Source organism: Artemia franciscana, chromosome 21 (assembly GCF_032884065.1).
Source record: "Artemia franciscana chromosome 21, ASM3288406v1, whole genome shotgun sequence".
NCBI lineage: Eukaryota > Metazoa > Arthropoda > Branchiopoda > Anostraca > Artemiidae > Artemia > Artemia franciscana.
In genome coordinates, this window is record NC_088883.1 from 9,144,306 (window position 1) to 9,171,940 (window position 27,635).

The window sequence follows — 27,635 nt, forward strand, 5'->3', positions numbered from 1 at the left end:
TGATCTATATATCTTAGAAAAGGAGTCTAATTCATTAAGTTTTTCAAAATTAAGACTTTCAGCGTTGCTTAACAAAAGTGTGGGAAATTTAAAACGACCTGCAAAGGTACCATTTTTACACTTAACTTTATTTAAATTATAAATGGGTACAGGGTGTGTGGTGGGATTCTTAGCGGGGGCCAGATTAATGTGGTCAGAACAAGGGGCCAAGGGAGCACATTTGACTTTTATGGGATGACTATTAGGATCAACATCGATAGATGAATTATTAGAGTAAGAAAAGGATTTGTCTTGGGGATTAGAGGGTGGGGGGACGGGCAATGATATGGATGAAGCACGAAGAGAACAATTAGGATTCATTATAAGACAATTAAAAAGTCTCAGACCTGGGTCACGTTGACAGGGTAGGCACGAGGGATAAAACGGATGGGCTGGGGGTGGGGTTTCGTAAGGTGCTGGGAAAGGGGGCATGCTTGGGAATAGTGATTCATGTCCGTCAAGAAATTGCTGGTTTGTGGCAGAGTAGGGAGGGTATAGGGCAGCATACTGTGAGGGGGGAGGAAATAGGACTTCTGTATGCGGGGAGGGGGAGGAGGTAGCAAAGGATAAGGGAGGAGAGTTCGGGATCGGGAAGGGTTTGTCAATTTTTGAGCTGTGCCTGATGAACTTCGACGAGAAATTTTTGTTTGAGTGCGGTGCACTAAAAAAGGACAGCAGAAGGGAGATAAGTGGCTCTTACAATTTTCATCTTTGGACAGGGACACTGGAACAGGGCCCCAGGGAGGAGAATTAACATCATCTACTTTTGATACATGGGCAAAACTACAATATTTGTTACAATGCATGGTGGGAAAAGGTGGAGGAAAAGTTTGTATGGGAGGGGGAGGGAAACTAAAAGGGGATGCTAAAGTAGGGGTATTCAGGGAGGGGGAGCTTGTTTTCCGAAACAACCCTCTTGTTTTCCGAAAGTCAGGAGTGACATGAGCGAAAACACATTCTCTGTTGCTACAAGTTAAGACACTACACAAATCTACGTGGTCAAAACTTCAATCATTTTTGTTGCAACATTTTGATCGGAAATTTAAGCATATATGCAAAAACCGACACTTTTTCTTCAGTCTGCAAAACCCTCGTTCAAAGAACCGGCAAAGCATGTTGTATTTACGAGTTCTTACGTCACTTTTCTCTACGAGTGTCGGAGGGGGTGCATTTTCACTAGTTGATGACGTATCACCAGCATTCATTTCGTCTGACAAGATCGCACAGTCGTGGGCTCGGCTTGGGCTAGAAGTTATGTTTTGCACTTTATTATCAATGGGTGCATTTCGGTTAGCAACAGCGATATCTTTGTCCGTTTGCGTTGACTGGGTAACTTGGTCACGGGAGATTTGCGAAGGGTCACAAGGGCGGGTTTCGATAGCCACCGAGAGTTCTTGTTTCAGCTGGGCTATAAGAAAGTCTTTAACCTCCAAATGGCCTGTCAACACTTTAATTTGATTGTTCTTTTCCTCCATTTCTGACAGAAACGTTGAGTGTCTTGTCCGGATTTCTAGATTTTCTGCTTGACATGCCAATAAAATTGCATCCAGGGTCTTAGTTTTCTCACTTAGACGGATTGTTTTGGATTTACATTGGGAATGTCTACACTTGCCGCAGACGGCTTAGTCCCTTTCGGTATATCAGAGTTAGTTTTAGATCCCGTAATAATTTGTGGTGAAGAGGTGCCGATTTCGCTTCCTTTTACAGGTCTCTTCGCACTAGGCTTTTGTGGGGGTTGAGATGCTTGCGACTTCGGAGTCACGGGTATTTTTTTTGCAAGACATTCCATGCATAACCATTTGCCGGAATGGTCCTTTAGTCCAATTTAGGCACATTTATTAACACCCGCGTGGTACCAACGGCCGCATCCTGACATGCATTGGACAGAATTTGTGGTTACCAGCAGTCAGCACTTGGGACAATAGTTTTTTGGTTTCGACGTATCACAATAGTTGCTTTGGGACTCGAGTCAAGCAGTGGCAACACTAGACAGGGAGAGTCAAGCAGTGGCAACACTGAAGGAAAGGAAGAATTATTCAATTTTGGTTTAAGTAAGGCACATAAGCAATTTTGAATGCAATTAAATAACACCTCAGTCACTTAGATGTTTTCACAATTAATATATGTTGTCTAATAACTCAAGTTCTGATTATAGAAATATTTTCAGAAAAAGTCCATAGGGAGATCAAATAACTAAATAATCCAAGTTCAATTAAGTTCAAATTCAAGTTCAATGAAGTCCATAGGGAATCACGATTGAATCTTACTGTATAATGAGATTATATCCAGATTGTAGTTCAATTAAGAGAAGTCCATAGGGAATCACGATTGAGTCTTACTGTATAATGAGATTATATCCAGATTGTATCAATAAAGGTATTTACTGAATGAACTCTCAAACAAGACTTGGAGTTGAATACCCATCCCCAGATGTAGGGCTATAAGCAGTGATTCCACTTCTTATTATTTTGTTCGTAGACTGCTTACTTTTCGACTATCCTACTTCTGAATTTCAAAGTCTACTTACGTACTTACTTTCTACTTCAGTTATTGTCAGAACTTCTGAAAATTTTATCTATTATTTGCATACTTTACGTCACGTTCTACCCTCGCAACGCTGGTTAACACTGCGTTGAGAAGGTGGATGTAGAGGCAATATAACTGCCTATAGGCAATTAGGTCACGTGACCAAAGCATACCAATGGTTTTCTTCAAGTCTATTTTTAAACCTAAAAATATCTAGTCAGGTACTTGACTAGATGCTTGACTACATCATTGTACAACAACGCGGGCTTTCGTCTGTTCAGAACTGCTGCTCATAGAGAAGTGCCAATCATGGCAATACCGACCATTGTCTTGTTTCTGCGAGGATCAAACTCTGGCTGAGGGCCAACAAGAGTAACTCCTCTTCCTCCAAGAAGATAGACACGTCTTGACTGAAGCGATATCCCTCAGTTCATGAGCAGTATATGCTTTAGGTCTCTAGTCGCTTTGAGGCCCTCCAGTAGTGTTTAGAAAGCGAGTCAGCATGGAACACTTTTCAGGTTAATGTTCTCACTGCAGCTACAGAAGTTGTGGGCTTGAAGAAGCAAAAAGAGAAAGAGTGGATTAGCAACCAGACGTTTGAAGTGATTAAGCAGAGATGACAAGCCAGACTAAAAGAAGATATGACACTCTATAGACAGCTCAACAAACAGCACAACTCTATGCTTCACAAGGACAAGAAAGACTTCATTGGAGGCAAAGCTGCTGAGCTCAAGCAAGCTACCCAAAAGAAAGACATAGGTGCAACATTCAAGATGTTGCATGAGCTGACTGACCAACACACCATGGCATTAGCAAGCATGAAAGCAGCAAATGGAAAAACCATATACAATCAGTCTCAATGTCTTGGTCTATGGAAGAAACACTTCAACATACTGCTCAACACAGATCCACCCAATTGCATTGACCCAGGGCTTGTTACTGCTGCTGCAAAAGCTACTGCTGCCCCCAATGGCGACGAATTTTCTCCTGAGGAGATCAGATTGGCCATAAATAAACTTAAGAACAATAAAGCAGCCAGCACTTGTGGCATTGCTTCTGAGCTACTCACAACAGGTTGTCCTGCAATGATACTATGGCTGCAGATGGTGTTCTGCATAATATGGCGCACTGATATTATTCCATCAGACTGGAAGAAAAAAAATCCTTATGCCAGAGTTTAAGTACAAGGGCAGCAAGACAGACTGCTGCAACTACCGCGGTATCACCCCACTGTCTGTTCCTGGAAAGCTGTTTGTGATGCTGCTGCTGAAATGTGCAACAAGTTCCCTACATGCTTTGCACTGCCCTCAACAAGCCGGATTTATGCAAGGAAGATTCACAACTGAACAGATTCACATGGTTAGATAGATCATTGAGAAGGCAGTGGAATTTACCAAAAAAGCCTACATAGCTTTCATTTACTTTTGTTCTGCCTTTGACACTGTTGACAGACTGTCCCTTTGGCTAATCCTGAAAGCTGCAGGCCTACCCACAAAGATAGTCAGCCTCATCAAAGAACTCTACAGCAACACAGAAAGCGCCATCCTGGATAATGAGAAGCTTTCTTCTTCCTTCCCCATACAAAATGGAGTATGGAAAGGATGCACTGCGCACCTGAGCTGTTTAACTGCATCACAGACCACATCCTGAATGAGATACACCATGCCCACCCTTTTGGCATCAGTTATGCTGGGAGGACTCTGTCCAATGTTGACTTTGCACAAAATGTATCTGTCATTAATGACAATCTTAACCCACTTAAGTCTGCACTCAAGATGTTCTTTTCCACAGCCTCTAGAGTTAGGCTGCAAATCAACTGAAAGAAAAAAAATATCGTGCCCATAGAAAAGACTGCATCAGCACCACTCTCAACTGTTGAAATTAATAGCCAAGCTGTTGATGTGGTAAGGCAGTTCACATACCTTGGATCAATTATATCCTCAAGTGGCACACTTGACACCAAAATCTCAGCCAGATTGGCCAAGGCAACTCTGTGTTTAGACAACTCCTGAAAGCAGTCTTCCACAAACCACAGATTAGCTGCCATACCAAAGCCTGAATTTACAATGCCACAGTCTCAAGCATCATACTGTACTCATCTGACACATGGCTGATAACCCAGATACAGCTCAGAAGGGTTATCATCTGACATCATCTTATCATCTGACACATTTTGGCCCTTCTTAACAAGGTCCTCCTTAGTCTGACAGCATTTCTTATTTAGCCAAATATGATTATTTTTAAGTCTACTGGGCTGAACAAATATTCATACACTATATAATAAAATTTTACATTATTTCAGTATACTACTGGCTAGTAGTAGCCTACATATGTCACAATTATGGGAGTACACACTCTGGCTGAATTACCAAGTATCTATTTACAATTCACAATGACATTAAAAGAGTGCTTAACTTAAACAAGCATGTACAAACATAACACTAATTTGCAACCTATTTATAATTATCTCTGATCGTGAGTATATCAACTGGAATAAGACAGTTGGTAAATTTTTCATTGCTCATATTTTTTACTTACAAAAAAGTGAACATAGAGCTTGATACCTTTTTTTGTGTTCTTTACAAATACAATAATCACTTCTATTGCAAATTCAAGTTTAAGTACTTTTTGACCTAGCCTAACCCAACCTAACTAGAAATAATTTTGGTGGTGAGAAAAAGTAGCATATTACTTTGTCCAAAACAACTGAAAATGCATACTTTAATTGAAAATTTGGTGTCAAGGAAGAAGGAAACAGCATAAATAGCAAAATAAAATTTATTTATTCAACTTAATTGGGGAAAAACAGTGCTTGTGGATTATATAACAATAATAAAACTGGATTTATAATGAAACAGTAAGTTTGAGACCAATGTTTTAAGCCTTTTTTATATGCAAAAACTAGAAATATTTTGGTCATTTTCCAGAGCTCAAAAAGTGCTTAAATTTGGAATAGAAGCAATTATTATATTTGTAAAGAATATAAAAAAGGGATTGATTGGAATGTTCACTTTATTTGTAAATAAAAGTATGAACAACAAAAAATTTATCAGACTTTCAAACTTTAAGTAAAGTGGCATGATGGGTTAAAATTTAAAAAAAATATATCCAAGTAACTACCCTAAGGTGTTTATTAAAGCTCATTATTGCAATATATGTTCCTTAAATTTTATGACATTATTGCAGCTTTTTGGGTAAAATTATGACAGTTCATATAACTGACTTACCATTAAAGTGAACATTCCACTTAATGTCTTTTTATGTGTTCTTTATAGATATAATAATTGCTTCTACTACAAATTCAAATTTAAGCACTTTTTGAGCTCTTAAAAATCATGAATCTTCAACTAAAGTATGAGTTATTGTTTGTTTTCAACAAAATAATACAACATTTTCTCAGCACCATCTTATCTTGGTCATTTTTGACAATATAATACTGCATTTTCTCAGTACTAAATTTTTTATAAGAAGGTCAGTTTAAGTTAGGTGAAAAAGTGCTTAAATTTGAATTTGTGGTAGAAGCAATTATTATATTTGTAAGGAACATAGAAAAGGCATTGATAAGTATGTTCAATGTATTGGTAAGTCAATTATATGAAGTGTCATAAATTTACCAGTTCTTGCATACAGCCTTTAAAGACCCCCACTTATCTAACATAACAAGGGCAAGAATGAAATACTAATTTGAAACCCATTTAAAAGCAAGTTGAGTTCATGAGTGTGTCAACTGGAGCCACCATACAAAAGAGACTAGACCAGCGACTAAAAAGTCAGACTTCTAGTAAAAAATTAGAGGTTAAAATAAGTGTTAGAAAAAACCAAAAAAAATTATCCTAATACCTACCCTTAGATGGTTATGAAAGTTCGTTGTTGCATTAACATGTCCCTTTAGGTCCTTATTGGGACCATTCTTACACACATCCTTCAAAGATCCATTGTGATCTATGGTACCATGAACACAAAAAAAACGTTCGTTGTAGAATGAGCAGCAAAAGATGCCGTGTTTATTTTCAATTTGAATTTTTTTTAACAAATCCTGAAATCCTACTACTTTTGAGTGTTGAAATTTCCGTTTTTGAAAAATCGTTTTCTGTAAAAAAAAAAAAAGTCATTCCATTGAAGCGGATTGTACTTGGGAGAGTAATTGAAAGTAATTAAGAATTTACTGGTAGTCGAGAGCTTCAACTTCCTATTTATTTTACTTAAGTATTAAGTACTCCTGGAAGAATGTACTTAAGTAAAAATCAAGTACCTTGATTTTGTACTTAAGTAGTTGTTGAAGTACAACTACTTGAATGACTTCCCAACACTGAATATTTAAGGATAATAATTGTTGAGAGCTCAGCTTTTCAAAACTAAATATCATTTTGTTTTCAATGTTGTAATAAGCACTAAAGAAAACATTTCTAATACAATCCGTTTTGGTAAAGCGCAAACTACACAGCTCAGGTTCAGGTTCTTTTATTTTGTACAATAATTACAACATAAGTGTGACCAACTCCCGACAGAGAGCGTAGCTCGAATGGAAAGGGAGTTGTAAATGGAAACGACTACTTCCTTCAAAATAAGAAAAAAATAATAATAGCAAAAAATAATAGGACTAACAGTACTAATAGTAATAATAGTAATCACTACTTCAAACTCACAATCAAACAACGACCATAAAAAGGAGAAAAAAACAGACAACTTTAAGGAGCGAACCCATCAAAAAAAAAAAACTTTAACATTCAGTTATCAAAAATTCTTTAAATGTCTTCTTTATGCTCCTCGGAGACAACCCCTTGAATTTTTTTATACTTAATATAACTTATTATCAAATTATACCCTCAACGAAAACCGCGATCGCTCACATCTGATAAGAGGCCGGTGTATTAGTGAATTTTGTCGAATAGAGTAGGGGTGAGTAGATTCCGAAGAAAGCATGGCAAACTTATGAAGAAGCGAAGTAAATTTCCTTTATATTTCACTTCAAATAACACTGTAGTAAATGGTATAAGGAGTTTAATAGGTAAAATATTTAGGTATTTATATGCACTCTTTGTTGAAAACGAGTCTGGAATAGACGATGGTGCAGGAAGGTAACTCATAAGGGTTCACAAGGCTTTGTTTTGGAGAACTTGAAGTGGGTGAAGATGAGTCTCGAATGTATTCACATAAACTATGGCACAGTAGCTTGTATATAAATGAACAAGAGAAAAATATATGCAATGCATTGGATGGTATGGTAGGAGATGACGAAGTTGTCACATTATCCCAACATTCCTGCTCAGCTTGATACGAAGCTTGTCAATATGGGTCTTAAATGACAAATTTGTATCCAATATAATTCCTAAGTATTGTATTGTTTCAACTCTCTCCACTCAAGATTTCACTTAGACCTGGAAACTCCTTCTGGGTTCTAGAATATATAATAAACTTTGGCTTATCCCAGTTAACAGTGAGATGATTATAGCTAAACCATCCCATGAGTCGTGTTGTCACATCCAATAGACTTTGTCTTAGAAAGGTTTCATTCCGAACCTTTACGCTACACACTGCATCATCAGCAAGGAGTACAGTAAGTCCAAGTTCCTCTGATACATGAGTGAGGTCATTTATATAAATTAAAAATAGTAGAGGGGCTAGGATGGAACCATGAGGGGCCCCTAGATTATTTGACAGTAACACTTCGGGTGACATAAAATCACCACCATCTACATGCTGCTTTCTGTCTTTTAAGTATGATATTATCAGGGTAATTGCATGACCCCTTATTCCATATCGATCTAACTTAATCTTCAGAACAAAATGAGATATTGTGTCATATGCGTTTTTATGTCAACAAATATTGAAGCCACTGTTTCTCTATTATCCAGTGCTTCGTGAATAAATTGAGAGATGACCAAAATGGAGTGTTCGGTGGAGTGATCTTTCCAAAAACCGAATTGCGAAGGAGTGAAGAATCCGCTGCCCATCAAGAACTTTACAAGTCTGTTATAAATGCATCTTTCCATTGATTTTGAAAATGCTGAAAGAATAGATATTAGCCTATAATTCGATGTGTTTGTTGGTTCTCTTGCTTTGTGAAGAGCCATGATTTGAGCTGTTTTGAGGAACTGTTGAAATGTGCCCTCCTTTAAATTGAGATTAATGATGTGCGTTAGCACTTCAGCTATTGTAAAGATTATTCGTTTAAAAAGGTTATTCGTGGATCCATCTGCTCCTGACGAGGTACCATTCTTCAGTAGTCGGGTGATTTTTATAAGTTCTTGTGGACATACGGATGGGAGAAATATAGATATATTACTGACAGTAGGTAGAAAAGGCAAAAAGTCTGTGTTACTCTTATTATCATTGGGAGATGTGATGTTAGTCGTTTGTTCACCAGTTCGGGCAAAGTGAGTATTGAGGAGTTCTACTCCATACTGTTTATTATCGGTGCTATTAGTCCCGTCCGTTAATTTCATTTCCTGTGACAAAGTTTTCGCATAGGATTTGCCAAGGTGCTGGTTAATTAATAACCATGTTCTCTTCGGTGATACTTCATCCTTCGAAATTACTTTCGTATAGTATGACTGCTTAGCTTTCCTCAGGATTGTCGCAAGAGCATTTTGTACTTTGTGAACTGCTTCACTTGGTTCCTCATTATAAGACCGGTATAGCCTATTCTTCCGCTTTATAGATTGCACTAGACCATTGGTCATCCATGGTTTTCTTGGCCATCTTCTATCCGTACTTGTTCGGGGAGGACGTGCTTCATTTAAAACAGATTTAAATTTTGAAATAAATAATTCGGCAGATGAATCAACGTTACTGGATTCGAGGCAGTCACTTAAATCGGGTTTACTTAGTAAAACATTTAGCTTTTCAATATCTTTATGCAGCAAATTTCTAATTCTCTTAGGTTTTTCGGCCTTCGTTTCTGGTTTACCTTCTACGTCTGTCACTAAAAGAAAATGATAAGATGAATCTTGAACAATTACATTTCGTGATTTAATTTTTAATTCAGTAAATATGTTGTCAATTAGAGTAGCGCACTTGTCTGTAGGTCTTGTCGGCACTTTGCATGCCGGCAGGAACCCATCAATTAACAGCAGCAATATCCAATCAACCGTGGTAAAAACTGGTCTCACAATACTAGTATTAAAATTTTCTGTGCTTTTCAACTCATACAAATCAATATTTATATCCCTTATGAGTACTAATATGGGATTTCGGTTTTGAATACCTTATATCAACAATTCATCTTTTTCTAAAAACACCTTCAAGCTCGATCTTGGTGGTCTATACACCATTATAAACACCATGCTTTCACCTCACAAATCTGCTTCCACTACTAGGAATTCAAAAACCATCTCTTCATAAAGATAATCATATTCACTCAACACTTTGTGAGATATGTTATTTTTTATGAATATTTCCAATCCTTCCTGATTCTTCTTAACCCGTGTCTTGCTTACGCGGGTGTATCCTTGGAGGTTGGCGAGTGCCAGTGCCTTAGTCGTTTTTGCTAAGAAGGTTTCGCAAGCTCCGAAAAAATCGACTCCACAGTCAAGAATACTGATGAAAAGTATTCTGCACAACTCAAAAATCCCCTGCAGTTAAAAAATGCCAACCTCAAGTCAGATGGGTTACTGTGGAACTATTTTTGGAGTAACATATTCACAATGGGGGAAAACATGTAATCGATATCCTATTTTACCATATCACCTACCCCTTTAATAAAATCGCAAATACTTATAGGATTTGCGTCTTGCTGTTTTAGGCGACCACACCCTCTGTCAGTTCCAGTACTACTAAAATTTAACATAACTTACCAGTGATGTAGATTGCAAGTTTGAACTGGAGAAAAAAAGCCTTTAGATTTTTACAGTTTAGGAAATGGGGCATAAGGCAAACTCCTACTTGCAGTGATTATTGCTCATTTCAAGCTTGATTTACATATTCAATTCAAATTGTACTCATAATAGTCCCTTTGAATTTGTAAGCTACGATTGTTTATTTGATTTGTTTTGTTTTCGGTTTCGTATATTCTTTAATAGTAATTTTTGGTCGTTCCGAGTTTGAATTTTCATGGGAATTTATTTCTGCTTGTCATAAGTTTGTATAAACGCCTCTACGTTTATTTGAATTTTTTTCTGAAAGTTCTTTTTTAATTAATGTAGAAAATACTGAGACATATTCGAAGTAATCGTAATGTGACATTTTTACCAAATATAGTGTTATTATGTGGAATGTAGCACAATGAGGGACCAAAAATACAAGCATAATCCTCTCTTGCACAAAATAATAGTAGTATAATCTAGACAACTTTGAAAAACTATAACGTCAGATCCATAAATAAAACAAACTACAAAGATGGTTTTTATGACAAACTAAATAAAAGTTTTAGTGCAGCAAAAGTTTACGAACATCAAGTTTCCGCAAATTTGAAATGTCATATTTGGCAAAAATAATATGCCGCAAAATAATTGAATTTAAAGGCATACGACCATTCAGCATCCCCAACCATCTCAAAACCACTATATGCTATCAACTTGAAGATCAAGAGAGCTGCTGATACAGTTGAAGAGGTAGTAGGCTACTTCCAGAAACTCTCATCTTGGTCTGCTAGGCTACATGACCATATGGTACAACAGTTCAAAATGCAATGTTTTGAACGTAGCAAGTATTATGACAATTCTTGTCACATGCCATTTTAGGCATGATCAATTAGAGGCCAAGAAGGATAAAAATGATTTAGGCATCACTATTGATTGAAAAGTTGATTTTTTGGCTGTGTACAAGCCAAGGGTTTTAAGGCTAAGTTTCTCAGTGGGCACATATATTTGTTTCTAATTAGATTTCCCCAGAATCCCCCAACCAACATGGCCTGCTAAAACAGCAGAAAATATAACAGGCTCAACTACCAACTCTTTAAAGAGATTTAATTATAAAAACAAGCTAAAAAGAGACATAAAAGAGAGAAAAGACTACAATATAAAAGAAAAAAGTCCAGGTCCAGAAAATGTCTCCCTGTTAAGACCAAGAACTGTAGGCTACTTTTGAGCTGGCATGAGAAGTATGTTCCTAATAATGTGGCATAGAATTAAGAGATTTATGATGGAGTAAAAGAATTAAAAATGATTTGAATTTAATTAAAATTCCAGATATAATTAGAAGAATGATCAGAAACAAAAAGGGGAATGTATTTAAGGGCCCTGAGAACATCCCCACATAATTGGCAAAACAATATAGTTTACAACAAAGATTACCAGGGATTTGAGATAAACATGGTTTTATTTACCTGCTGTCCTCTTGTACCTTTTCTTGTTTTTTGTCTTCATATTTTGCTACTGGAAGACAAAATCCTCATTTTCTTACTTATTTTTGATTTTATTGTATCCTTTCTTTCTTTACCTTTTTACCTTTTTTTTACTTTAAATTTCAAGCTTGGATATTTTTGAACAAAACAGTTTGCATTAAATGATAGTTTCACCTTCTCAGATATTTTGACTAAATTTTGACTTTAAATTGACTAGGGTCTTGTAGATTTTGGACTCTTCTCAATCCTAGTCATAGACAAGAGTATTCTCACAGGAAGGGCCTTGTAGTGTTAATAACACTCTGCACATTGTTATAGTCTTATTTTGTTAAAACTAGCATTATTGACATGATGAGTCTCAACTTTTTTGGTCAGTAGAAAATTCCATAACTATTCATTGCATAAACATTATATATAACAGCTAAAGTATTTCCTGCATATAGCCTATAGTTATAGCCTACATACTGTAACTCTTTTTTAATAAAAGAAATTTTACAAATTTGTAAATATGCTATTTTCAGCCCCATCAGGGCTGGGTGATGGAGGAAAATGGTTTGGGCATATGCTTTCTAGATTTTTAAAATGCCTATTTATGGAGCATTTCATTGAAAAAGGCCTCTTTTTTATAACAAATTCAAACAATAAGTTAAATATGGTATTAATCTTGACAAAACTAAGTCTAGAGGAGATGGACACACCAGAGGCATAACAGATGGAGACCATGTTGCTTTTGCTCTCCATTTGGCACCCTTCCCCTTCCTTTAATTTTTGTGAATTGACACTACTGGCTGCTTTAAAATCTGGATATGTGTAGGCTTAATTGGGATGGCTATTGCAATTTGTTCAGAATTGTTCTATCAAATGCACTGAAAAATGATTGAATTTAAAAAAAAATAAAAATAACAAAATTAGAATTAAAAGCAATTATAGAAATAAAAAAATTGAATATAGTAACTGTTTAACAGTACCTCCCCCTGCCCATTTTATTTGTTATTGACCCTCCCCTCTCTATCTGATTTTCTGGGTATCTCTTCTGTCATGGGTAATACAATAGTGAATGGCTTTTGACAGCCTGCTTTTTAGGTGAAGTTCTTTCAATTCAAGATGGTTGATTCAAACTCAAAAGATGCAATCAGAGCTGTCCTTTTCAGTGAGTTTCATCCTCAAGCAGGCCCAAAAATAACTTATCAGGTTTGTTTTCATTTTTGGCATTGTTGAAGCTTTTTTTTTTCAGAACCAAAAATGACAATACAACATAAGAAAATATATCAGCTAGCAAACACATGAAGAAAAAATTCAAAGGCTTTTGCAGTGATATTTTTAAAAATGTACTTACAGGTAAAGATGTAAAAACAGAAAAAAAGTAGTGGGGTTTTATGTCCTCATTGTCTCAGATTTTGTTATGACTTGGTGAATCCATACCTTTCAAGGGTATAAACAACTAAGAGTTTTTTTTGTTCTTTTTACTTCTAATTTTCATTTTTGGTCTTGTAGCCATGTGCAACTTTTAAAATTTTGACCTTTCTATTATGAAAGTTAAAAAAACCCTAAGGGGCAACCTAGTAAAGGACAAACCCTAGCCAACAGTAAACAAAATATATACATGTGTTTTGAAAAAAATGTCAAGTGCAGAAGAATTGCCATCTGATGCTGATTCAGGAATGATAACTTTCTGCTAGACTCTCAATGATTGTCATTTGCCTTTTGTGATTCAAAATCTACAGTAATGTCTGTAATTAATGAGCTGATGTGTGACATGATATCTGTTGCATTACTCCTTCATTGCCATTGTAGTAGACCATCAGCTAGAACAGTCACAGAATTGCACAATTCAAAACATTTTCCTACATATCTAGATTCAAGTAGATCAAGAGATATTGAGGATAAACTTAAATTTCACAGCCATGTCCAGCATGTTGTTTCCTGTGCAAGCTCCAGTCTTGGACTACTAAAACGAACCATCAACTGCAGACAGGCATCTATATTCATAAAAATATACAAGGCTCTCATCAGACCTCATCTCAACTTTGGCATGTGTCTTGCTGGTCCTTCTTATCAACAAGATGTGAGGCTCATTGAAAACGTACAGAGACGAGCAACAAAATGCATAAAAAGTCTAGCATCAACATCATATGAGGACTGCCTCAAGTACCTCAAACTACCCACTCTGGTTTACCGACGCTTGCACAGTGATATGGTGCTTACTTACAAGCTACAGAACGATATGTCAGCAATCTCAGTACCAGCCAGCACAACACAAGAGGACACTCCAAGAAGCTACCTAGGTCAAGCTCCCAATCTAAAACTCGCCAAACATTCTTTTTGAGAAGAGTCATCAATCATTGGAATAAACTGAAAGATTCAACTGTCAGTGCTCCCTCCATCCAGTCTTTCAAAAACCAACTTGACAAAGAGTGGGAGAAGAAGCAGTGGAGGTTCGACTGGCAGTCATCAACTCAAGAGCACTACAGGTCTGGAAGACCTTAAAGCTCTCAGATGGATTAAGGTAAGGTATGCTGATAATTTTCAGCTAAAATATTATATTCTAGACCTAATATACTCAAGACCCAGCATGCTCAGCATACTCTTGAGTAAGAGTATGCTGATAATTTTCATATGAATATATTAAGAAGGCAATATATATATTCAAACATTTTTATATTTAAAATATAAATCATTATTAAAATATTTGAAATACAAGTTCATACGAATTATTACTGCTCATAGCTCATTGTAGCACCAAACCAGCTGAGGCCATCATAGCTAAGCAAGCTCCTCGTCAGTCCCAATCTATTAAAAGCTTTTCTCGTTACCTCTCCTGGGAATCTCCGATTTACTTTGAATCCTTCCTTCTGACCATTTTCACCCAAATCAAGGATAATTTATTTTTTGTTTGGCCAAAGGCATGGAAATCTGTCATCCTTCATCTGCAAAACGTGCACTGTAACTGTATTACAGCAATGATTTTTAGTTTTTTTTGCCTTTTTCTGCTTTTTGTGAGAAATTCGTAATGGTTTAAAATCTGCTGTTTTATGGAAAGTGTGGACCTGTTGCCAGATTTATATTAAATATTATATTACACACTATTGTTTTTGCTTGATCTTAAATGGTGTTTTTGGTCACTATTAGAGAGGATTATCTGAAATATGCCTAGCTTTTTTTGTTTTTTTTTCCACTACCAAGATGTTTTTCTTGAAATGGTATATAGAAAAGTTTAAGAGATCCAAAAGAGAACTGTTTCCCAATGAATTCGAAAGTCTTCTTATTTAAAATAGTTACAATTTTGTTAATTTTGTGATTTCATTTTCTGTTTTTGAGACCAAGGTAGAGGAAACGATAGTGTATGTGTCTCTAAAACTTTAAAGGTTCTCTTATTGCTGAAGAAATTCAGGGTTTTCCTTTTGTTGTTCTCTTAGTTGTGACTTTAGAAAATTAGCTCATAGCAAAAAAAAAAAAAATTCTGAGCAAAGAGGACATGATTTTGTTAATTTTGTAATTTCATTTTTATTTTTAAGACCAAGGTAGAGGAAACGATAGTGAAGCCTTTGTGTCTCTAATACTTGAAAGGTTCTCTTATTTCTAAAGAAATTTGGATTTTTCCTTTTGCTGTTCTCTTAGTTCTGACTTCAGAAAGTTTGCCCATAGCTAAAACAAATCAATTTCTGAACAAAGAGAGCCATGATTTTGTTAATTTTTTACTTTAATTTTTATTTTCAAGACTAAGACAAAGGAAACAGTCTCCCCTTTTCCTTAGATAGCGGGGATTTTCGTTTCTAGCTAGAGCCATTCCATGCAAGTAGTAAGACAACTCTCAATTCACACAAGATTCCAAATATACCTTCAAACTGCATGCTTGTTTTGAGGCTCTCCTGGTGACCTTTGAAACAACTGGTTAGAGAGCCTTTTATATGGTGGGTATAAAAACGAGAAAGTAACCATTAGTGTATACTCTTCTGTGAAAACCATAGAACAAATATCCCTCCTTCATTCCAACATGTAAATTGAACTTGCCCCCCCCCCCCCAAAAAAAAAGAAATTAAATAGAATTATCAACCCCTTTTCCATTACTACAAAACTGCGTTGACTTCCCAAAGTACTTGTCAAGTTTTTCTCACATCAATTAAACCTGCTCACTTTATAGTGAGAAAGACTCACATGACTTCAGGTTTTTGATACCTTTTGTATAACATCAAACAATTGTTCTTAGAGCTGATCATTAGTGATTGGGTGGGAGGTAATGCAACAGACAGTTATATAATTATATATCTTGGAGCACAGACTACTCGTTTCAGGATTTTTCTTGGTCCCTAAATCTTTTGGAGCTGAATGGAGTCAAGAAAGCTCACAGAGCTACATGCTTTGGCCTTGAAGAAGCAGTGAAACAATCAAAACACAGGCTAAGTTTATGTTGGTTTATCAACCTCGGTTTGCTGATCAACAATTTCCTTTAAAAAGAAGAAAACTCTCATTCTATGCAAGTGTCAAAATTCACCATTTATTTGCTGTTGTGATGGATTTCATGGACTCTCTAACCTTTACCAACACATTGTATCTATTCAAGTCTTGTTTCGAAATTTCTCCTAATATTGTTTTCATTGTGTGTAAGATTCATACTTATTATGTTTTCTTATTTGTTTTAATCATCTGTCAATATATTGATCTGGTTGATGTTTTTCATTTTTGAGCTGTATGTTTTTAAGTCACAATGTGGTACTTGGGACGAACCATTTTTGGGGAAAAATTGGTGTCTATTTTCCATTGTAGAGCTCCTGTATCAGACCCATAGTTGCCTACACTTCGCTTCCTTTGCTGACACTCCAAAAGTGTGTATTCAAGGGTATCAAATGGTTTCTCATATGGTTTAAAATAAAGCTTCAAGGGTATCAAAGTTTAAGACCACCCTACTAAACCTGCTCAGTTGCGTCGGAAACTTCCTAGCATAACAAATATGCGTGTATTCCATAAGTACACTATGTAGGTTTTCAGTTCTACCAGGTTTAGGTAGGTTTGTGGGTTTCAGAAGTCCAAACTTGGTTACTTAATTTGGGGAGGGGTATCAAAGGATTGTTTCAGAAGACAAGAAAATTGTTCTAAATTTCTATAATTCTAATTTTATACATCCAATTTTAAGAACCCTTTTCACCATCCTCCTATGCATGTACTTATGAGCTGTACCTTTACCATGATCCTTGTATCTAGTTTTATGGTCAGTTACTTTGTATGCAGCATCACCCATTGGTCAGTTACTGTTCAGAGATGTCTCTCACAAAAAAATAGTTTCTAATTTTTTCTTATTGATTATTGACAATTATTAATGTATTAGTTACAAACAAGTAATGCGCCTTAAACAAACAATTTCAAGTGAAAATTGCTTTTGAATAGGCCGTATGCCAGTTCGTTACCGCTTTTCGTTACCACTTTGTAGTTTTACAAAGTATTTTTTTTTTACTGCTCTGTAGAATGTTTTATCGTCATCCCCTACTACGGGACTGGGCAAAGAGGGTGATGGAGATAACCGCCGGCTGCTTGATTTAAGTGTAGTGTACTTATGCTAGTTTGCACCTACACTTATGTAAATGTATCAGCTGGCAAGGAGGTAGCCCAACTGGCAAGGAGATGTAATTTTGGCATTTTGATAATATTTACTCGACCTTATCGTGGAAAAACGAGGTCTGTCAAAATTATTACCTAAGGAGTATGCATAGAGCACGAAAAGACAGGACCGGGTCTATGTTTATCTATTCAAGATGTGTAGGTAAGGGTTACAAAACTTTATTAATCTGAGAGCAGTTCAGGCCATGGGTTCGTAGGAGGTGAAAGAAGAGAAATTAGATTTTATGTCAAGAAACTTAATAATTTTTGCAACATTTCTATTTTTCAGGTTCCTGAGAATTATGTAACTAAGGAGACTTTTGATGCAATTAGTGCTTATATCATACCAAAACCACAACTGCAGCATTGTACTATATCATTGTAAGTTCTCCAATATTTATGCCTGATTTTCCTTTTGAATAATAGTTAAAATAATATCTTGAATGCGTCATATTCCATTTGGGTCCTTTAATCTTGATTGCGGTACATTCTAACCAACAATGTCCCTTAATTTAATGGGAGTTAAAATATATAGTTAATAATATGTGTAAATGAATAAGCAAATAAAAATGCTCATTTTGGATATCCTGAACAAGGAAAGAAAATTGACAAAAAGATGCACTTTGTAGCCCTGGTTCATAGTGACCAATAAATTATTCTTCAAATTCCCCTAATAGCTAGCACCTAGAATGACACTGTTCTGGATTAAATTGATGGTCAAGGATTAGGATAATCATCGTATGGTAGTGAAGGGTCAGACCAAAGAGTACAGGTAACTTACAAAAGCGAGAACTGGCGCTAGTATTGACAAAAAAACGTAACGCCAATATGTTCAGAAACTGAGATTAGTCTTTAGAAATACATTGGAGGGCTGACGTTAGGACGTTAGTAATGAAAAAGTATTGTTAATCCGAGGCAATACAACTGAGACCAGAGTGACTGCAGTGCAGTGGTTATGTGGTTATGTGGTTATGTTTATTATTATTATTATATGTTATGTTATTTATTAGTTATGTTATGTTATTATTAATTATTATTAGTATAATTATTATTATAATATTATTAATTAATTATTAATTAATTATTATTATAATATTAATATAATATTAATATTAGTATAATATTATTATTATAATTATTATTAGTATAATTATTAGTAATATTATTATTATTATTATTATTATTAGTTTGTTATGTTATTATATGTTATGTTATGTTATGTTATGTTATGTTATTAGTGGTTATATAGTGGTTATGTGGTTATTTGTGGTTATAGTGGTTATAGTGGTAACCTGGAGAGGAAGATTGAAGTTCGAGTAGCTCTGGAGTATAAAAACGAAAATGTATTCTGTCCTGAGGTGACGCAGTGGTTTTTATCTTAGCTGGGTAATACGGGACCCAGGGTTTGAACCCGGCTGTAGCAACGTGCTACAGGGCCGACGGTAGGACTAGAGTAGTCAAAAATCCAATCAATCAATCAATTCGTTAATTCTGAAAGAAAAAATTACAAAACATAAAGTAATTACTAAGCCCAAGAAGCTTTGCTTGTAATGGGCTAGCAAAACAAAAATAAAACACTTTTATAAAGCACATACAGTAAAAAAGCCCATACAATAAAAATTCGAGCACATACAATAAAAGAACAAAACAAAAAACACTGGAACAAGACAAGGACATTTATCAGATAAGAGATTTAGAAGGAAATTTAGCATATAATGGGAAAAAATCTAAACAAAGAGAAGGGACAAAAAATTAGGATAGAATCCAAAAAGATTTTAAAATCTGAAACCGATATTAAATGAAGAGAAGAGAGACATGTAAATTAGAATAATAATAATAAATTACTAAACTAGAAACACTCGACGAGAAACTGCCTTTGCAGAGAGAAACAGAGGGATATCATGAGGGATGGAGTTCCATAGTAAAACTGATTGATAAACAGGAGACCTTGGTGGTGCTCTTGATGATCGTTTGGGTAAAATAAATCTGCGAGAAGAATTACGTAAAGAAGAAGAGTACCTTCCTGAGCCCGTCAGTAAGAGAAACTGCTTCAGAGACGCTGGAAGTGTACCTGGAAAAGCAGAATGCGCTGAATAAAGGTAACTTTTACCCACAATATGATCCAGCGGAGGTATCCCAGTATCGCTATAAAGATTAGAGGAAGGGTAAAATCGAGGTAGAAGAAAAATACTCTTCACTGCCCTATTTTGGGCTCTTTGAAGTTAGCAGAAAAGAGATTTGTTAATACGACCTCCGACAGAACAGTAATAAGAAAGGTAAAGAAAATTAAAGCATAATAAAGAGAAAGCATATCAGCTGGGGGAAGAAATGAGTTAACCCGGTGCAACATAGAAGACTGGTAGAGGACAAGGGAGCGGGTATGAGTCGTCGTTAATTTGGCGACTATCTGTATCGTTAATCTGGTACAATACGACTTACATCGGACCCCTGTTACTCCTCTAGTTTTGCCGATTACAGTAGTTTTTTTCTTATCGCTACCTTGAAAAAAAGTCCTAACAAGAGGATCGTCTGTCGACACTAGCGCCAGTTTATACTTGTCTAAGTTACCTACTCTTTGGACCAGGTAATGTTGCGAAACGAATACTTTCAAGCAACAGTAATAAAAAGTACTTGATCATTCTTTTTTTGACTGACTGCGTCTATGGTACTTAAGGTTACCTATTTTTGAATCTGGCATCGGAAGGGCTGTCTTTGCTGCTCTAGTATTTGCCCATTCCAATTTCAAGGGTCTAAGAAGAACTTTCAATGTTTCTTACAAGAGTTTGTAGCACTCTGAAAACGGTGATTCATTGAAGGTGATTCATTCAGTGAATCACTCTGAAAAGGGTGATTTATTGAATAAATTGTTGTTCATTAAAGTAATGGGTCTGTAAACCTATTTCAGCTATCGTTTTCTATCACCATGAAATTAAGAAAGCAGTTGTATATTAGTTTATTCCTTGCATGGAATTACTATCTCTATTTATTTCCTTACAACAAGGGGTAAGCATGTTCTAACAAGAGATTTGCCAGTCATGTTATGGGCATGAAAACAGTTTTGAGGTAATTTTAAATGGTCTAGGGTAGACCCTAATCCAATCTCCACCAACCGTTCTGTCGCTTAGGTCATCCCAAAATCTTGTTAGAATTAAGTGACTTTTACAATGTCTTTTCGTATGCTAAGTAGTTACCTTGTCTTAATTATAACCTTGGACAACAAGTCCCTTCACGTCCAAATGTAAAAATTCAAGAAGAGGAAGTTGTTGTATACGCTAATACAAATAAAAAAAAAACAACTGTGTTTTCAGTTTCACAACTCGTGGGAAACAAATAAACTGGCGAACAAAATGCCCGTCTTAACTAGTGCAGTGGCATTTCTTATTTGGTGAATAATGGAAAAAGCAGTTCTTTATTATCGGGTAATCATGGGGCTAAGACCAAAAACCCACAAACAGAACACTTTTCTATTTTATGTATTAATCTTAGTATTCACGCAACACTCAGTTTGGAAGATTGGGTTGTTGTCTTCAAAATATTACAAGATTGACAAGTTGAAATACGTTCTCCGTGAATAAACTGTGCATAAGTTTTTTAAATCCTTAACGACAGTTATTACACCAATTAAGACCGATCTTTTGTAAGAAGGGATCAGCATTAACCGTGCGTTATTTATTAAAATTATTGTTTGACTTTATATTTTTTGTAAGCTCTAGTGATTGGTTCAATCTGCTTTGTCTGATCTTATTTGGTTTTCATGGTGTTTAGAAGTTTAGAATGTGTTTGATCTCTTACTTAATATTAACTTCCCGGGGTTTAATCCGTAAAAGATAACAGCCAATAATTGTCAAGCAACTTATCAACTGAAACGCTATAGGCAAATAGGCGAATAACCGTTAGTCGCGTATACTCCACTGTAAATATAGCTTATTTACATACCCCTTTAGGTGTACTACTTTTCACAATTACTGTCCCTTTTCGTTCTCTGCATACAATTTCACATTTTTTTTCCATTTTTGATGAGATTGATTTTTCTATTTATGTGGCACGACCCTAATCCTCAGTTATCCTGCATTTTCCAAGGTATGCATAATTTATCCGACAACTAGTCCAGATCTTTTCAATCCTACTAACCTCTGACGTTATTGATGTCGCGTGGAACGCTAAGGACTGGGCTTGTCGGATAAGTGATATTGGAATGTTTGAACGCTGTATTAGGTTTTTTCCAGAGTATTCTCTTTTAATGAAGCTTTTGACGATGACAACAAACTGAAAGGACATAATTGAAAAGTGGATTATTATTGGTTTGACACTGATGTAATAAAATTTTTCTTGCTGTTCAATCTCTAACCTACATATACTGTATCCAGATACCCATGACTTTTGGAGGGAAGGAATTTAGCGAGAGGTAAGGACTTATTCAAGATTTTTGTTGTGGGAGGGGTATTTTTCTTCTGGGTGGGGTTTTAGACAAGAAAACTTTGAAATAACTCATCAACAATTTATTTGTATGCATTTTGTTACGTTTTTACGAGTCGGACAAAAATATCGGAGGAGGATCAAACCCTGTAACCCCATCTTGGATACCGCCTTGGCGAGAGAAGGGACTTAAACTTCAAAAAAATTATTTGGTTGTTTGAAGTCATTTGTGTAAAGTTGTTTGAATTCAAAAATTGTTTGAAAAGCGCATAATAATATTCAACTTTTTGAGTTTGTGGTCTGGTGTGTACTCAAGAATGTACTTTGAGAATCGGTCAAATATTTTGAGAGAAGCAGAATTTATTAAACATGCATGAAAAAAGCAAATTATATCAAATATATTTTAGACTTGTTAAAATATATTTAAGTATTGGAAAGAGGGGAAATTGGGCCCTAAGACCTGAATTAAATAGCAATGGACCCCGAATTTAATTGGAAACTATTCTTTAAAGCTAGGATACAGATTCCAAAGAATAAAATAAAAAAGAATAAATGAACTCTTATTTTTATTGCATTCAAACCTCAATAGTCTGATCTCCCTTTTAAATGCTTTTCTTGAAATTGTTTCTAATCGGTAATTATCATTCTAGTAATGAACAATCAACACTTGGTAGCTAGTAATTAGTAGCTTAGTTATTAGTTGTAATCAGTAATAGTAAATTGGTGGTAATTAGTAGCAATTTAGTAATTATTAGTTTACGAAGTAACAATAGGAAACTATATGCTTGGTAAAACCACCCCAAGATATTATCTGTTGCAATCGTCAATATTCTTTCTCGCTCCAAGAGCCTAAGGGAGAGACGAATGGCCTGATATTGCTTCTGTAGCCGACAAATTAATGGGCCGAAGCGTTTTCATGAATCAAGCAGAAATGTTTTTTTTTTAATTCTCTCAATTCGGTTGGGTCTTTGCCCCCTCCCCAAAGGATAAAATTTGTTTGCAAATGATCTTAGAATTTTATTTCTTTTCTGTATTAAGTTTTTTGATTTTGGTTTTGTTTTTTTCAACTTCTCCCCTTCTTGTGAACAAACCAAACAGTGAATTTGCATTCGATGTAACGTTAAACAGCTCTAACGTTAACATTCATGCAGCTTTGAGTTCCAGTGAAGCCTGGGTGGCGTAGATTCTGGTCCATGCTGTTTGGCGTGATTGTACTTTATGGGACATATTTACCTTTCCTCTCCAAGCATGGAATCTATTTTATAGATTAGTGTTTCTAGAGACATTAATTTAGTGTTTATTTTTAGGAATATGTCTGGATGTAAAATAGTTGGTTTTCCATGCAAAATAGAGCATCAAAGATATACAAGGAATGCTCTCCAATTCAACTTGTGCTTTGTTTTTGATACTTGGGCTCGGACTGCCCAGTATGAACTCACCGTTCAGAAGTTTGCAGAATATTTGGTAAGCCGTACTGCAGCACTCATTGAAAAAGCCGCATGCCAATAAACCTAATTTCTGGCCAATCCGAATTTCGATAAAGCCGTCCACCATGCCTGTTCAAGATTCGGTTTGTTAGTAATTTTAAACCATTCCTAGGTGAAACATAGCATTTATATAATGGGATGTGTCTATTTAACCCTATAAACATCTCCTCAGCCTAAAAAGCGTATTTAAGGAACTCATAATTGAAAACGTAGGAAGATTTGCTAGATGTTTTCCAGAGAAATTATCTACGGATCGTTTTGAGTACCCGACTGACTGACCATATCTCAAACAGTACACTGTACGAAAATGGTGGTTCAATCTCGCCTTCTAGGGCAATAATGAGGGAAAGGTCGAGATGGCTAGGGCACGTTCTACCGATGATGGATGACAGATTGCCAAAGATTGTCCTTTTCAATCAACCGTCTAGGGCTAAACGGAAAGCAGGCCGTCTTCGGTTGGGGTGGGAGGATGTCGTAAGAAAAAAATTAAGGGAAATGGGAACTTCATGGCAGGGTCTAAGGAGGGAGGCTTTGAATAGATTGGGATGAAGGAGCGGAGTGTGTTGTTATGTTGGCCTCAGGCGGCTTGGTGCTGCGGTGAGTTGTTAGTAATAGCTGCAGTATAATCGACAAAAAACATTCTAGCGTCACATCGATAGGGTTCTGCCAGTAGTGTTTAATAGAGCCATTTGCTGGAGCCACTTAAGATAAGTCTTGAGTCATTAGTAAAATTTAACCGTTTCCAAAATAAGGGTGGCTTTTTAATTGAGGAATGAGGTCGACTATAAGGGAAAGAAGAGAAAAATGAAAAGAGAAGGGAAAAGAATCTCTTAAATTTGGTTGTTGGTATATCTCACCAGAAGTGAACTTGAAGCATGTATGATGGTAGGACATCAAACCTTATTGATTATATTATCGTGGTTGGAGCACTCACTGCAAGCGAGTAAATAACGAACTCTTGGCCGTAGTAGCCGAAAATTTTGAGGAAAAATCGCCATTTTGAAGCTGACTCACGAATAGCTATTATTTCCGTTGATCCTAATGGTAAAAGAAATTATAAACAAATTTATGGTAATTTTGAAAATTAGGCTGAAATCCCGTGAAAATGGTGCTCTGAAAATGTGTTCAATAACAATTTGTCTATGTGCTCATTAAATTTCGAGCTTATCTGGGCAGTTTAGTACAGAAGTTAGGTAGGACTTGGATGCAGCGTACGCCTCTGCAGTTTTCATCGAAATGAAAACTGCATCGTGATATCACCGTAGTGGAATACCCCGTTTGGGAGCATTATAATCCCCATCTTCAACAACAAAGAAAATAACTTTTTCGCATAGGAAGTACATGTCTCCTTTTTTTATTCCCAGAAGATAGCTGGGTACTGAAACATCATAGATAATGTTTAAAAAATCATTTTTACATCCTCATACTTTTTGTTAGTAATAAAATATGATAATGAAATAACATGTGGCAAAAACTGCATCTTCATACACAAGATTGTATAACACGCGTATCTTATCAAAATATACTCTATCACACAAATGCTTTTTGAATTCCCTCCCTGAAATGTCGTTACTTTCCTTGTACTGCTGTGCTAGTGCTCATTGCACGTCTTGGGTAAAAGTGATAGGACTAACGTAGTCACTTATTAAAATAAAATAATTATCTTTTGTGAAGTAGCTTCTTTAGAGTTTACTGTCAGATTTGAATGATTTCGAATTGGTTTTTCTCCTTTAGAGGCCTAGGAGCCTTTGGTGTGCTATTTTTCTTTTTTATTATTATTATTCTCATGTTCAAAAGCATTTAATAAAAATCGGAAGGAATCACTTTATGCGGTGCTGATTACACGAAAATAAGATGGAAGTTAAGGTAGTAAAAAGACTTTAAAAAATGTGCTGTCGTAACGGAACATGTGTAAAGAAAGCTGTCGTAAAATTACAGAGAATCTGGTATATTTAGAAAGCATTATAAATAATAAGTAAATTTCAGATGCAAATAATTGCTAGTATAAAGCTTCACATATAAACTATAGTAAAATTGCGGATATTAATTAAAATATATTAAAATTGAATTTTAAAAGTATATTCAAAAAAAATTAAAATTTCACAGTACCCCGAAGGAGGTAACCAACGAAAATCCAAATTTACCTTCTGTATATTCACTTGTTGGTTACGGTCGTCACTAGCCAAAATGTTTGGGGAAGTGGGATATTTCACCTACTGGTCAGTCATTTTTACCAACTATTTTTTTTTATAATTAGTATAATGTTCGCTTCGTATACGATACGTAAAATCACTGCACGAGCTGGTAAAACCGCTGCATTTACGGACTGAGATTAATATTTGGTGTTAATCGTGTCACTGTTTTCATGGTCTTTATTTAAAGAATAGAAAATTATGACGTCATTTGTAAAATACGGCAAGAGACGGTAAATCTGCTGCGTTTACCGACCACGTTCGAGATTTCTGTAGATGACATGTCAATATTTTCGTGGTCTTTGTTTAACCAAACAAAGCATTTTGGTGGCGTCGGAAAAATCGTGGTGATTCAAGGTGCGATTTTACCGATTTATTTTTTTCACTGAGTGCCCACAAAAATTGGGAGGGGGTTCCTACATCACCTCCCCCGTACATGACAGCCCTGCTGTTGCTGATATCTCTCTAATAGTTGATACTATTGGCATCACGAAGCAATGTACTTGAATGAGAAACACAAAAATTCACCTTCTTTTGTCTTTATTTTAATTTGGGATTTCATTGTTTTATTTGTTTTCATTTAAACTCCTTTCTTCTGTCAATATTTCCGAATCAAGGTTAGCATTGCCACGGCATCCATTTGATAATCGATACTTTAATGATAGTTTGTAATTGACGATAATCAAAAATATCTTCTCATGTTTCTTAAATTGTTTATTGTATGGAATACAGTATATTGTATATTGTGATTATATTGTGTATATTGTGAGTAATTGTGATGTATATTGTATAGTGATTATATTGTATTGTGATTATGTGATGTATATTGTATTGTGTATATTGTATTGTGATATATTGTATTGTGAAAAATATTGTGATGTATATTGTGAGTAATACAAGTACTACTACTGTGACTGCTACTACAACTATGCCTAAGGGTATGAACGTGAAATTTTCAAGGTTTTTTTTTGGGAAAGGTGAAATTAATTAGAACACGCCGTCTGTATCTAGGTTGTCAAAAGGGCGTAACAGTAGTATCTTAGGAACAGTTTGAGACGGTAGCGTTAACGTTAGATTTGTGTACCTCCTCTGAAAGTGTATATTAGCTGATCAAAATAAGTCTGAAGGCAGGCTACCCTACTCTTTTGCTGTGGCATTAGTTTACGAAAATTGAAGAGGGGGACGGGGGATGTTGAAAATGCATTTTATTAAATCTAGGAAAAATAATTCTGTTGATTTCTCGATTTTTTGATTAGATACAAAAAAAGGAAGGAGGGCAGCAAAAAATCAAGGTAGGCCAAAGCAGTCCCGTCCTGGTCCCTCCTACTCCCCATTTGATGCCACTGTTCTTCAGCAACTATATAGACAATTTAGTATTCATTAATTTTATTTTTTGATTTAGTGGGATAAGTTTTATATTGATATGGTTGGATAATGACTAAGATTGAGAAAAAAATCTGTCTACATTATCAATGTCCTTCATATTTCGATAAACATCGGTTACTTCTCTACGTCCCCTGATAATTTGTTTATTTTCTATTATTTATTGGGCTTTATTTCTCAAAATCGAAAAAGAAATGTTTTTTTTTTGTCTAATTCTTAGGAATTGACACTAAATGAATAATTTTGTTTGTTTTATTTTTCATTCAAGGTGACCTTAGAAAAGGAGAAATCATTCATTTCAGAACCTGAGACATGTTCACAATTGCCATCTATAATGGAAAAGGTCATGACAGATATAAATCTAAAGAAGTCATGTACTGTAAAAAGTAAGTAAGGTCAAGACAAAAGTTTTAGCGATGAATTTGAGGTATAGTTTTTTTCCATTTATTTTTATTTTCTTCTTCCCTTACATAAATTTGGAGTGTTTGATTTTTGCATCGGTAATCAGATTCCACAATATCCGACGAAAAAATATATTAATGCAGCCAGATTGTTGATTCGTTTTGATTCCAATCCGAGTTGAAAATATATACAAATAACAGTTCAATTGGTTGAAATTCTTTGATTTGACAGTGAAACCACAAAAAATCTCAGGATTCTTGTCACATATACAGTGGCCGTCGTCAGCAGATAAACTGAATAAAAGGTATATAAAGC

The 27,635-nt window shown here is 35.5% G+C and overlaps 2 protein-coding genes across 5 annotated transcripts in view; both read left to right on the forward strand.

The window, feature by feature from the left end:
* The first annotated feature begins 3,206 nt into the window (after nucleotides 1–3,206).
* Nucleotides 3,207–3,746, forward strand: LOC136040673 (uncharacterized). The gene has a single exon (XM_065724972.1). It carries the CDS (start codon nucleotides 3,207–3,209, stop codon nucleotides 3,744–3,746), a length of 540 nt encoding a protein of 179 aa, XP_065581044.1.
* Nucleotides 3,747–10,961: 7,215 nt separating this feature from the next.
* LOC136040990 (GATOR1 complex protein NPRL2-like) overlaps nucleotides 10,962–27,635 on the forward strand; it is a 47,493-nt gene continuing 30,819 nt past the window's right edge. For 2 of the 4 annotated variants that reach the window (XM_065725485.1, XM_065725483.1), the window contains exons 1-5: nucleotides 10,962–11,117; nucleotides 12,932–13,039; nucleotides 17,730–17,821; nucleotides 23,164–23,320; nucleotides 27,187–27,304. In XM_065725485.1, coding sequence (XP_065581557.1) covers nucleotides 12,953–13,039; nucleotides 17,730–17,821; nucleotides 23,164–23,320; nucleotides 27,187–27,304 — 454 coding nt within the window. In that variant the 5' untranslated portion in view covers nucleotides 10,962–11,117; nucleotides 12,932–12,952. Of the gene's footprint in view, nucleotides 11,118–12,931; nucleotides 13,040–13,159; nucleotides 13,187–17,729; nucleotides 17,822–23,163; nucleotides 23,321–27,186; nucleotides 27,305–27,635 lie in introns of those variants that run through there. The other 2 variants (XM_065725486.1, XM_065725484.1) reach the window with 2 other exon arrangements.

Bases quoted from the DNA above. Each gene is read 5' to 3' on its own strand.
- LOC136040673 (XM_065724972.1), top strand. From the start codon at position 3,207: ATGACACTCTATAGACAGCTCAACAAACAGCACAACTCTATGCTTCAC.